At 35.1% G+C, this 14,163-nt stretch overlaps 2 protein-coding genes across 2 annotated transcripts in view; one reads left to right on the top strand and one right to left on the bottom strand.

Annotated features, from left to right (window-relative positions):
- Positions 1-14,163, bottom strand: part of LOC140441091 (UDP-glucosyltransferase 2-like) — a 46,546-nt gene that overhangs the window by 12,718 nt on the left and 19,665 nt on the right. The gene's annotated exons all lie outside the window — the stretch shown is intronic.
- LOC140441092 (uncharacterized) lies at positions 4,136-6,111 on the top strand. Its single transcript, XM_072531526.1, has 2 exons — positions 4,136-4,550; positions 5,849-6,111. The coding sequence occupies exons 1-2, from the start codon at positions 4,295-4,297 to the stop codon at positions 6,055-6,057; spliced, it is 465 nt and encodes a 154-aa protein (XP_072387627.1). The 5' UTR covers positions 4,136-4,294; the 3' UTR covers positions 6,058-6,111.

Consider the following 14,163-nt stretch of genomic DNA (forward strand, 5'->3'; position numbering starts at 1 on the left):
AAGACAATTTGGGGTCGAAAGTGCGCCCGCCGTCCTATTCAACCAAAATTAAATTTAATTAAAATCATTAATTAAAAAACAAGACTAGATTTATGTTTTACAGTAATGTATTTTAGTCAAAGTCAATTTCAAATGTGTTTTGGTATCAACCATTGGAATCACTTAAAAAATTGTTTTGAGATATTTAAAGAAAACTTAAAATGTTGTTCTAAGATATGTAAAATCTAATAATATGGTCATAAATATTAATGCTTTTGAAGACTCTGATTTTCCTTACAATATTAATGATCGGAAAAGTGTAAGTGGATTTGTTTTGAATTTTAATACTAATATTATTTTCGGGAAATCAAAGAAATAGTCATTTGTAGCAATTTCTAGTACTGTGGCAGAATATGTTGCTTTGTCAAACTCTACTGCTTTACTGCTTCGAATCCAGTAATCACTTCAGTTCTAACAATCGGATTTAAGTTTACCAAAAGCCTTTTTGTTTATTTTTTTAACCCAGATATTACTGAATCTTTTATTGTTAACATTTTGAATTAATTTCGAATTTTCATGGAAATTATAGCATATGGAACCAAAAAACACAATCATATATTTTTTTATGACGATACCTGTCAAGTTTTGACATGTTCTTTTAAAAGGACGGTAGTAATATACGGTACCAGATATCATATATATTTTATTAGTATCAATTTACAAAGAATGAAAGGATTTAAAACAAAATTTTGGATGTAAAGGTATTTTGCACTTTTCACACAAAAACTGGACTTTTTTGTGACAATATCCACATCGCGATTGCTTTTCTTGAGAACCAAGTGGTTAATACCGTCATATCTTGAATTGGCTACCGAATTCGAATTCCGCTTAGAAGGTCCGCGTTTTGTTTCTTTTTTAAAAGTTTCCAAAATATTAGTTGCAATAGATCTTCTAAATTGATGTTGAATTGAATTGAATTAAATTGAAGTTGATCCAGTTTACCGTCTTTTGTGAATCTGCCACGCATTTTGAATAGCCATATCAACGCAATGAGCAAAAAGGGGAAAATACCATTTCTTTCCTCTTATGGACACTCGATATAAACTGATGTTCTGGTCACTGCGATCAACGCCACCCATGAAGTTATTGTATATTCTAACAATATTTGGTTGAGGAACTTGAATATGTTTTTTCTCTGCTTGTGAAAATCTCTTTACAGAGAAGCAAGGCATTACTGGTACAAAATTGGAAGCAATAGAAACGATATTATTATCATGCCAGCGGCAAACCACTATTCCTATATTTTTATCAAGACGATACTCGTATTTACCACGTTCAGTTTTTTTCATAATAGATGAACAGGGTAAAGGGCATTTCATGGTGCGATTTTCCCTTACAGTGCCTGTACCAAATATGCCTCCTTGTTTTAGCTCATGCAGTAAATGAATAGAAGTAAAATAATTATCAAAAATAAGATGGAACCGCCTTTGAGGCCATACTTCATTCAATCTGTCTGCATAGGATAGAACTACTGATGCACCCAATCCAAGGACTTTATATTGTTCAGGTATTGTAGTGGAATTACCTTGGTAAGGAGAAAACCAAACTATGTATCCCAGACGAAGGGCTCCTACCCACATTTTGTACCCCCAACGGATTGGTTTTCCCCTGATGAATTTTTTTGTGGGATTGCGACCAAAATACGGAACCATTGCCTCATCTATGCTGTGATGTTGTTCTAAAGGGGAAAATTGTATAAATTTTTTGTTTATTACGTCGAACAGGGGTCGCATCTTGGCAAATCTATCAAATTTATCTAATGACAAGTTATTGCAAACATGCAAAACTTTCATTATGTGAGAAAATCTATCCCTAGATATAGCAGCTACCACCATTGCGTTGTGCGAATCGTCACGATTTTCCCAGTACATGTACCTTTTCGGCACAACCACATAACCACTCAATACAAGAACGCCTATAAAACATCGAATCTCATTTTGAGTAATGTCGTTCAAAAGATTTCTTTGTCCTGCGTAGATGTTAGTGTATTCGGTAACCAAATTGATGACTTCATCATCAACAAACAAATTGAAAATTTCCATCGGCGACTGAGTCATTTTCGGTCCAAATTGAGTTTTCCAGTAAGTACAATCAGGGTGTTGATACAAGTCTCCTTGAATCCAGTGTGCAGATATTCTCTTCTCTAATTGATGGGGCAGCTTTTCCTTGGAAAGAAACAAAGCCAATGGTATATTGTCATCATCCGAATCTTCTTCTGGTAGGCTGGAATTCACAGAATCTTGTGGTAATTCAGTCGCGTTGTCAAAAACAAGTTCTACATCGTTTCTCAACTGACTACCCGGTAAATTATTTATTGTAGTTAGTTCTTCATCGCCGGAGTCGCAATCGGTGACATCATCATTGGCATTTTCTGGGGGAAATATGATCAAACCATCTGGAGGGACTGGGATTTCATCAGAATCAAGCTCTTCTAATAGCTCGTGCAATTTGAGAGGCCTCCTGAAACAATACGCACGTTGGTAGTACTAATTACTACCGTCCTTTTAAAAGAACAAAATGAAATCCCAAGCGGTGAGCCTTTGAAACAACGTGACAACTATTCGAGCCAAGAATATACGTACATAAGTCCCTATTATACAATAATCCACATGCCAATGCCGTGAAATAACAGTTTTTTAATTCTAGACTTACCTCCAATTATAAGCATCCATTTTGTAGTCCAAAACCTGGCAATTTACACAGATAACCTCACAATTACAGCATGTGCGCGCACTAAAATCGTTAAAACTTGTCGAATGCTGGCTCTTGAAAACACTCCATCTAGAGCCATCTATCAGTTGGTAGCTGTACTAACCTAAATTACACATAATTTACACTGCCTTTTAAAAGGTGGGTAGTAATATTTGGGTTAAAAGGAACAATTTTCATTTTGATAAAATGAAATATCTAATAGTTTAGGAGATACAATCATTTAAACAATTAAAATGCTAGTAACAAATTATCTAAGAGGTTTTCTGACTGGTAACCTCGAAAAATTGATTTTATTCACCAAGCAACATAAAAAACGTCAAGATACCAAGGGTACTCAAAAGTGCATACTCAACCTCCATCCCTGGCTCTTAGACTATATTATGTAAAACAGGCTACAAATAAAATTGTTTTTCTTTATGAAGTTAAAAACAATATTCATATGGTTTTTATTATTGTTATTATCATTACAATTTTTTATATATAAGTCACGGATACACAATTAACAAGCATAACAGCATTTTACTCTTAAAAAGCAAGTTTTATATTGTAAGTATATTATTTCACAAAGTATGCAATATTTTATTTTTTATCATTGTCATTATTGTCAACAATGGTCTCAATTTTTTATAAAGTAATTTTCGCTGTAAACATGACACCTTTATTTTTATAAAGAGGTATACAAACATAAAAAATATTATTTTAAGGAAAGCCAAATTTCATCGTGCACCTTAGGCACTTCTAACACTGATTTTATCTAGATTCGTTTATCAGTTCTTTTCTTCAGTATCTAATACTCATGATCCGTGAATATTTTATTATCTAATTCCTGATTTAACTGCCATCTCTTGATTTGTCATTATATTTATTCCTTTTTTTCCTGCGCTGTTATTTAATATGCTCATTATCTGAGTTTGGTATGTTTTTGTGGATGCCATCTGTTAGCCGTTAATACTGCAGCCCAGTGGTTCCCAACTGGTGGTCCGCGGACCCCTGTAGGTCCGCGAGATATGGCCGAGGGGTCCGCAAGATATAAAAATAAATATTTGAAGAGCCAGGGAGAAAAACGATATAAGTCCATTTCGCAATTTTTTTTAGGAGAGCGAAAACAAAGTTTTTCTCTTTAAATCTTTAAAATTAATAATATATATCGCGCAAACTTAAAGTTATATCAAATTTTAGATTGTTAACTATAATTTTGTTTATATACCTAAAAAAAGTATTTTCGTATAAGACAGATTCGGCCTCCCCTCTTCACCACCACTGGCACTGGAACTAGATGAGACCCTACTTTGGCTTTATGCCGCTAAAATGCGTCGCTGTCGTTTGCACTACAGTTACACAGCTAATTCGCATTTCAGAGATGTCAGTCGGCTATTTTTAGTAAGTTAGTTCATTATTGCTAGTGCGGTCCCTGGCCGTGTTAAACCGTGTGGTTTTGTGCAACATTTTAAAGCTTTGTTGGTTAAAATGTGGATCGTTAAAACGGGATAGACCTACAGACGAAGAGGGAGAAAATGTATTCAATGTTAAAGTTAAAAAGTCAATGACTCTCGAACCGAACTTGTCAGTGTCTCTTGAACCCAACTCGTCGACGTCTCTTAAACCTAATTCGACCAAGATCAGTGCTGCAAAAATTAGAAAATACAACTCTGATTACTTGAAAATGGGTTTCACGTTCACTGGCCCTGAGCAGCAGCCTAAACCTCAATGTGTAATATGCTACGAAAGCATTTCGAATAAGTGTATGAAGCCAGCAAAACTCCGTCGGCATCTTGAGACAAAACATCCAGAGTACAAGAGTAAGTCATTCGATTTTTTTAAAAACAAACAAGGAGAGCTTAAAAGATCTCGTAAAAACATTACTAAACACTATGGTGCAAATGTAAATGAAAATACAACCCTTGCAATTTATGAGGTATCTCAGCTTGTCGCTAAATGTGGAAAAAACCATACAATTAGAGATTACAGATTATTTTCTTTGTTGTGCAAAGAGATTGGCAGTGAGCATCAACACCTTCTTATTCATACGGAAGTAAGGTGGCTCTCTCGAGGGAGGATATTGACAAGGTTTTTTGAACTTAGAGATGAAGTTCATGTTTTTCTTTTTGACACCAAGTACGCAGAGGGAAAAATATAGATATGTTCAAAGTTGAAGATAAGATCAGTGCTATGGTAAAAAAGTGCCAGCTGTGGGCGGCAAGGATTGAAAACGAGTCGTTCACTAACTTTCCTAATTTGAAACAGTTCTTGGAGTCTGCAGAGCAGAGTTTACCGGACCCGATAAATATCAACGCAGCCGAGCACCTACGCAGCCTAGCCACGACTTTTAGGATATACTTCCCTGAACCTGACCCTGACGATGGTTGGATTCGCAATCCTTTCAGCTGTCAAGCAATTGAACAAATCCAAGTCCTTACAAAAGAAGAACAAGATAAGCTTGTGGATTTGTCGAGTTGTGGTACGATGAAGGACATTTTTAATGGTGAGAAAAAAGCAGACTTCTGGGCAATAGCACGCAAGGATTACAAAGAACTTGGAGACAAGGCCATGAAAGAAATCCTTCCATTTGCAACAACATATCGATTTTCTTCCATGTGCTTCATGAAAAACAAATATAGGAATCGGCTTGACATGCGGTCAGATTTCAGAGTGAAAGTTTCAAGTTTGGAACGTAACATTACAGAAATAATGGATTCTAATGTTAAATTCAACGTATCTCATTAATTGATGAGTGAAAATTAAAACTAATAATGTACTTGTGTAGGTACTCTATATTTTCACAAATAAATCCTAAATAGCATTAGTTTGATTTATGTGTTCACATATTTTGGCTCTTTTCAGGTAACTTTAAGTGTGTTTAGGTCTTTAGGAAATAGTGGGGGTCCTCGTAATTGTAGTACCTAAAAAATTTAGTTGGGAACCCCTGCTGCAGCCAATTAATTTATTGTAAACCTTTCATTTATTCACAGTAGGTACACACTAACTTCAATTCACCCCAAAATACAATTTACAAAGATAATGTGTTTCTGCAAATTTATTTTCCTTCGGATTTTTAACTTTAAATATGAAGTTTTAAATATGAATAATCTTTTTGCAGGATGCAATATGAAAGTATTATACATCTTAGCCATTCTTCTCCTGGTAACCGCCACCGTTAAAACTTCCCTTAGTGACTGTCTTTCCGCTGCTCATCCAGGTCCTTGTGAAGTTTGGGACAACGAAACCTGCCGTCGAGTATGCAAAGGAGAAGGAAGAATCAGTGGCCATTGCAGCTCTAGTTTGAAGTGCTGGTGTGAGGGATGTTAGATATTTCAATTTACAGATGTACCAAATTGTTAAATAATATTAAATTCTTATTAATTGTTGTGTTATTCCTGTTTTGGAGCGAAGCTTCTCCACTGGCGTCATATTACTTTTTCACTAGTAAACAGTTGGAAGAGTCCATTTACGCGACGAGTCAAGTCCGTTATACAACACGTAATTTTTGTCAATTTTATCGAAATCTATAAAAAGTCTATAACTAAATAATAAAATTACTTTATTGAATTTTAAAAATATTAATTATATTAATACGGTATACCGCAAGGTTACTATACCCGTCTCGATTTTTCGAGTCACGCTAAATAGGATTTCGGGCCCGTGCAAACCATAATACCGAGTAATAAGTAGGGGAGAGTGTTGTACCTCGGACCGGGTTGTACCTCGGGTCAGTTGACTTTCTTTCTTACCCACTGCAGATTTCTCTTCGATTTGGTTAAATTAGTGGTTTAATAATATCAGCGGTAGATGGCATCTAAATACACTTATCAAAAAATTGCAGCGTGGTGACTTGCAGAGCGTTTTGTGTTGTGTAAGTAAATTATTTACCTATTTGTTATCTGTTAAAATCCGCTTTAAATGTAAATATATATATATTTTATTATTATCTGTAATGGACAATATATATTTACGCTTGATAATCATGAATGTATTTTTTGTCTAAACGCATAACCTAATATTAGAAAACAAAAAACAGCTGAAATTGTTACGTTGTGTACCTTGGGTCACCGGTAGGTCGTGTACCTTGGACCGGACCAAGGTATAATCTTATTGCGAATTAACATTATTTTGACTTTTATTTAAATTAATTGGTGTGTCTGTTACCAAAAAAACCTTTTATTATTGTTTCAGATAGTCATTTTAAAATGCCGAGAAGTAAAGTGGGTATCAAAAGACCACATTTAAATGCCCAGGATTTAACTGCAGCCGCAAATAAATGCATAAGTGGTGAATTATCAATTAGGGAAGCAGCAAAGTGCTATAACATATCAAAAACCACGCTGATCAGGCACGTAAAATCCTTCAGGCAGTCGGGGGCTTCAGAATTTTTTTATGTTGCTGCCAATAATGTAAAACAAGTTTTTAATAAAGAAGAGGAAGCTGAGTTAAAAATATATCTTCTCACTGCTGCACGCCTCCACTATGGTTTGACGAAAATGGAAGTTCGTACTTTAGCATACCAGTATGCAACTGCAAATAACAAGTCTTATCCGCCTTCTTGGGACCAAAAAAAGATAGCTGGCAAGGAATGGCTGAGGCAGTTTCTTAGAAGACATGAAGATTTATCACTTCGTAAACCAGAACCTACAAGTTTGGCCAGATCAACATCCTTCAATAAAACAAATATATCTTCCTTTTTTAAGAACTACAAAGAAGCTTTGTCTCGTGGAGATTTTTCCCCAGAAAAAATTTGGAATTGTGACGAGACAGGGTTAACGACTGTCCATGTGCCACCAAAAATTGTAGGACCTAAGGGAATAAAACAATTAGGTCAAATGACAAGTGGAGAGCGAGGTCAAAATGTAACCTTGATAGCCTCAATAAATGCAATCGGAAATCATATTCCGCCAATGATGATATTTCCGAGGGTTAATTTTAAGCCTCACATGCTAAAAGGTTGTCCAGTTGGAACTATAGGAGGTGCAAATTCGTCCGGCTGGTCAAACGAAATATTGTTTTTGGAATACCTACAACACTTTAAAAATCATGTGAAACCAACAGTTGAAAATCCAGTTATATTACTTTTGGATAATCACGATAGCCACGTGAATGTAAGTGTCATTAATTTATGTAAGAAGAATGGAATTCTACCGATAACATTTCATCCCCACACCAGCCACAAAATGCAACCGCCCGATCGAACAGTTTTTGGACCGATGAAAACTTACTATAATACCGCCTGTAGTGAGTGGATGATTATGCACCCTGGACAACCTATTACGATTTACGATATAGCCGAACTTGCAGGTAAGGCATTTCCAAAAGCATTTACTACATCTAATATCCAGAAGGGATTTGAGGTGAGCGGTCTCTATCCCGTCAATGAAAACATTTTTGAAGATAATGAGTTTCTGTCTTCTTATGTAACTGATCGTCCTTTAAACCAGCTTACTGACAGTCGCGAGCAAGTCAATGTTGAACAGGACGGGGAAAAAACTAAAACTACAGTTAATGAAATGGAAGTCTCTACTCCTTCTACCTCAAATATTCGTCAAGCAGGAACTTCAGGAAGTTCTATTACACCTGAAATGTTGCGACCCTATCCAAAGGCACCTGTTCGCAAAAAGAAGTTAGGAAGAGCAAGAGGAAAGTCACGAATACTTACCGATACTCCAGAGAAAGATGAAATAGCTAAGCTTAAAAAGGGAAAGACGGTATCATTTGAGAAAGTGCAGGCAGTTACAAAGCAAATAGCGACAGAAGATATACAAAATGTGCCAAAGAGAGCTGCTAAGTATGATAGTGAATCAAGTTCAAGTGATGGAGGTACATTTGAGGACTTGGTAACTAGAGAAGAAGAATTATTAAATGACCAAAAAATATATGACTTATCTGAAAATAACGAGATTAAAAAAGGAGACTTTGTTTTAGTGAAATTGGCAGGGAAGAAATCTTTTGTTTATTATGTTGCCGAGATACTGAACAGTGGAATTAATAACTAACTTAGATATTTACGTAGAATTCTAGATTCCAATAAGTTTATAAACGACTCAACCGAGACTTATGATTTTTTACGCAATGATATTGTACGTAAACTTCCACAACCGCACAAAATAAGCGGAACTGCACGTCACGATGCGCACCTGAAATGTAATGTTAAATTTAGCGGATATAATGTCAAATAAGTTTTTATTTACTAAATTAATCATTAGTTAATCATAATGTTCTGATTATTTTGAGATATTCAATAAAACATTTCAAGATTTGTTCTATTTTTTTTTTATAACTGACCCAAGGTACAATATAATGCTGGTCCAAGGTACAATATATGCTGGTCCAAGGTACATTACCAGTTTGTACCTTGGGTCAACATGCAAGGGCCTGCTAAAATATATTTTTTAACTAACTAATAAGCTTAAAATGTGTCAATAAAAAGAAAGCATGTAGCCAAATAGACAAAGTAACTAATACATTGGATAAACTTTGCAAATATATAATTTTAGGATTTAGAAAAAAATAAAAACTAAAAATTGACCCAAGGTACAACACTCTCCCCTAGTATTATTTTCAAAAACGTTTACTGCAACTTCTCCTAATCAACATTCATAGACCAGAACTGCTACCACTTTTTAACTCTGATTCACAAATTACTTTTACACTGTTTAAATTTTTCCGGCACTCGTTAACTTGTGAGGATTGGATATTCTTCCGTCTAACGTCAAAAACAGATAACCCTTTTTTTCTGCTTTCAAATTCTAACATCATCTTAAATCTCCTTCCACCTTCTGCTTTTAACCAATCATTTTTTGTATCATAAAACAAACTTTCTAATCTACATAAAAATCTAGGACTACAGACCGAGATCAGAACATTAAACGAAGGATCACAAGACCACAACCCCATACTACTAGAAATAGAAAGATGGGAAAAAACAACACAACAACAAGAAAAAGAAACAAAACAAAGTGGACAAATTACAAACGACTTGTGAGTATTGGAATCAACAACGTCCCAGTAATAAACAATCCACGAGAAATAGAAGAAAGAGTCCTAGAGTTCGAAAACATCGTACAAGAAGCACTCAGAAATAGCACTACTGAATAAGAAATAGACATACAGATGGGAAAGTTTGGACACATAAACCAGGAAATCAAAGACATGATAAGGGAAAAGAACAGAGCTCAAAAGAGAGCTAGAAGGAAAAGAAACCAGGAAGACAAAAACGGGGCAAATCGGCTAAACATAGAAGTGAAAAGAGCACTAACAGTACACAGAAGACGACAATGGGATAAACACGTTCAAGAAATGGAGGAAAACGATCCAAACATGCAAAACATATAGACACTACAAAAAAATACTAAAAAATGATAGAAAAGCCATACCTCCACTACACGGTGAAAATGGAATTGTCTACACCATAAATGAAAAAGCCGAGGTGATGAGGAGGACTCTCGAGAGAGAGTGTACAATAAATTATCATCAAGATGAAGATGTAGACTTCATCGAAAAAGTCGAGGAATAACAAGAGATGCCCGAAGAACCAGAGTAGATAATTACACCTACATCCCCTCAATAAATAAACGATCTAATTAAAAATAGCTCACAGAAAAGCACCTGGTCTAGATGAAATTTCAAATAGCTCTCTGAAGTATCTACCAGCAAAAGCAATAGTACTTCAACATACCTAAGGTGATCCTTAGATACAGGCTCTTCCCAAATCGATGGAAGGAAGCCCACGTTATCATGATTCCGAAGCCAGGAAAGAATACCATATTTCCGCAAAACTACAGGCCTATAAAAAACAGTACAGGAGCAGCGTTCCTGGATGTAAGCAAAGCCTTCGACAGAGTCTGGCATAAAGACCTAATATACAAAGTGAGGGGCTACGGATACAGTAAGGCCATGACGAGACTGATCTCTTCGCTCTTGAGTAACTGAAGCTTCAGGGCACGAATAGGACGAGTTTTATCTGAGCATGGAGCTCCGGAGACTGGAGTGCCACAGGGAGCAGTCCCTGTTACCCCTACTGTACACAATATACACCGCAGATGTTCAAAGAACACCAGGAACATTACTGAGCCTTTTTGCAGACGACACAGCGATTGCGATCAAACACAGAAACTTAGAAGTAGCGGTCAACAATCTACAGACAACATTGGATAACATTGAGGGATGGTGTATCCAATGGAAAATAGCAATCAATTCCAAAAAGACACAAGCAATCATATTCAAAAAGAAAAGAGAAACCCCAGAGCAACAGCTGTTAGTGCAAGATAATTCCATCGAATAAAAAAGAGAAGCGAAATACCTAGGAGTCACTATGGACCAAGGCTTAACCTTCAAGCAAAACGTGGACACAACCATCGAAAAAATAGCAATAGCCAGAGCAGCAATAAGAGGATTCATGGGTAGAAAAAGCAAACTGCGCATAAAGACAAAAATAAGACTGATAAACAGCATCATACTTCCAATAATCACATATGCATCTCTCGCGTGGGGACACATACGCAATTCAAATAAAAATAAAATACAAGCAGCCCACAATAATATCCTCAGAGAAGCGGCAAATGTACCCAGATACGTCACTTAACGCTTTCTGTTTAGAGAACTGCAACAAGTATAAAATGGCAGAAAAAGCCAGAATTAGGTATGCAGAATTAGCGAATCACGCAAGCCCAATCCTGCGAGAGATAATAAGATAAGATTCGTTTCATCGATGGAAGCACAAAAGACCAAAACAGCAAATCCTGGCAAACACATAAAGTCTAGATAATTCGTAGCTCTACCAACAGAAGAATCCCCAGCACGCAGCACTAAAAATTTTATTAATTGATGTTTATTTTCAGGATAACCTTCAAAAAAAAAGAAAAATTAATAAATAAAGGCTTTGGCCACCAAAAACATCAAAAAATACTAACAAAAAGGCGACAGCCATCCAAAAAAAATTAACAAAACCCCAAAACCTGGGGGCCCACGAAGAGCCCACATCTGCGGACACCGAGTCGCCGAACTGGTCGCAGCCCGGAGCAGAGACTCGAGGCCCGAGCAAGCAATTTCAGTTCGATGATACATTACTGGAGAAAGCAGGCCTTACGCCTTAAAAGAGCGCCTTACGCTAGCCTGCATTGATCGAGTTAGGATATCGTGTTGGAGTTCTTGTACCCAGGACTTCCACACGAAAAGCATTTCGCTGATAATTGTGCCCCTATCACGCATCAGAGTGCTATAGGGGGGAAAGGAATGGAGTATCGAAGGAGAGTGACTCCTGTTTTTAACTCGAGTTAATACACCTCGCTCCAATAAATTGTTACACCCAAACGTAATTCTTAGGGATGAACATATCTCACAGGCTGGGTTTACTTAAATTGCTTGCTTGCTGAATTTCACAAGAAATCAATCACTTTCTTCTTTTTTGTTTTCGATAAAAATGGCCTCACTAATCTTATATACTAAAAGGCTAAGCCCTTTTCTTGTGCGCAATACTCCTCCTAAACGGTGATAGATAGGAGAATAATTTATTCGAATAATTAAACAGATTGTTGAGTAGATTCCCCCTAAGGTTTAAAATTTAAAAAATTCGAACCGGTTTAAAAATGGCGGCCATAAAATGGCATAAAATTTTTCCTATAGTAAAGTATAGGAATTCAATATTATACACAATGCAACAACGCGTCAATTCTCGAATGCTGGAATGCACCAACAAGTGTTTCCACTTAAGGAATAACGATAATGACCACTCAAAATTCGGGACCCTCCTGTCTCCGATTTTAATTTATGGGATCTGTTTTACACTATTTGATGAGTTGGTATTTTTTTATTTTTATGTTTAGTTAGAAAGTATTCTGTTTCCAACAAGTGCAGCATGTGTGAGGTGTTGTGATTGATATTTAGAGATTTAGACTACGTTTTGAGTTTAATACTTGAAGAATTAAATAATGAGGTAAGCATTACTTTGTTTTTAATTTATTAGTTAGAAATATTTTATTAATTTTGTTGGGAATATGCCAAAATTTTGCTTTAAATTAGGTTTATTTTAAATAAATAAATAAAAAATAAACTTATTATAAAGTAAAATTGTGGCGTATTCTCAAAAAAGTGGAACAGTAGGCGGTAGTGTAGACTATGGCGGAGCATCATACTGTTTTCTGTATTTTTTAAATTTAAATAATATTTAAATATAAATTTAGTTAGTTGGTTAGTTAGAGTTCTCAAACCGACTTCTTTTTCTAAATCTTCCTGAAAATCCTAAAAAACTACTGTATCGATTTTCAATTTAAAAAAATTGGCGTCGATACAGTTTATTTTTAGGATTTTTGGAACATTTACACCAGGCGACGGAAACGATGGATCGTTAGACTCCGCCCCTCTTAAATATCAGCAAAACTTACATCAAAACTCGATGTCGAGTTGGTCCGCTAGTTAGCTTTGTATAAATTTCGAGAAATTTTTAAAAACTCATGCCAAGGACAATAGCCACCGTTAGTCGCTTATCTATTATTTATTCAAACTATGAGGAAAACAGATAAAAGGTTTTTTTTTATAAATTTTGATAACGAAACAAATTTGTCGATTTTCATAATTTAAATCTAATACATACTATACATATAATATTCTACATTTAAACCTACATAAATTACATATACATACTGGCTGACGATGCTAATGTTTAATTTATTTATAGTTAAGTAAATATCATGAAATCCGTGATGACATCCCCGGTATATCAAGAGAATTTCAAAATTCTTTTGGATAATTTATGGCTTCGTCTTCATTAACAATACTGTCGATTTATTTAAAATATACCAGATCACCTAGTAACAACTGTTAAATCTGAAAGTTAATTTCGTTAATATCAACATTTTTCGCCACCAAAATTGCCCGCAAATCTGAGCCAATTATGATTCAAGTAATTATTCAATATAGCCGGAAAGACCCTTACAATTAATTCATGTTTGGTCTCAACAAAATTGCAGAAATTCATGCATTGTGTATTTGGATACAGTTTTATTTTACCGTTTCCAATATTTAGCAAATTTATGTCTGCCTGTAAACTAATAATTATTCACTACTAACACATGCAAAATAAAACTGCGTAAAACAATAAATCAAGGGTTTAACGTTTGTATTTTTGAAATTGTATAATAATTTGATATATAACGTCACAAAACAGTGCTGCCCGATTTTCAGTAAATAATTAAATTCATTTAGAATTATTACTTTGACTTTGAAAAGTTTTATTGAATTTCAATAATATTGAATTCTACTCGTTAGTTAAGCGAAATAATGACTATATTTGGCGCAACTTAACGACTGTAAATTTTTATATTTGTTTTTAAATAGACTTTTTTCATGTATAAAATAAAAATATAACATGGAACATTTTATGGATTTAATATAGATTAGATCAATTAGATTGTAACGTTTTTTAACATT

Source organism: Diabrotica undecimpunctata, chromosome 5 (genome assembly GCF_040954645.1).
Source record: "Diabrotica undecimpunctata isolate CICGRU chromosome 5, icDiaUnde3, whole genome shotgun sequence".
Taxonomy (NCBI): Eukaryota; Metazoa; Arthropoda; class Insecta; order Coleoptera; family Chrysomelidae; genus Diabrotica; species Diabrotica undecimpunctata.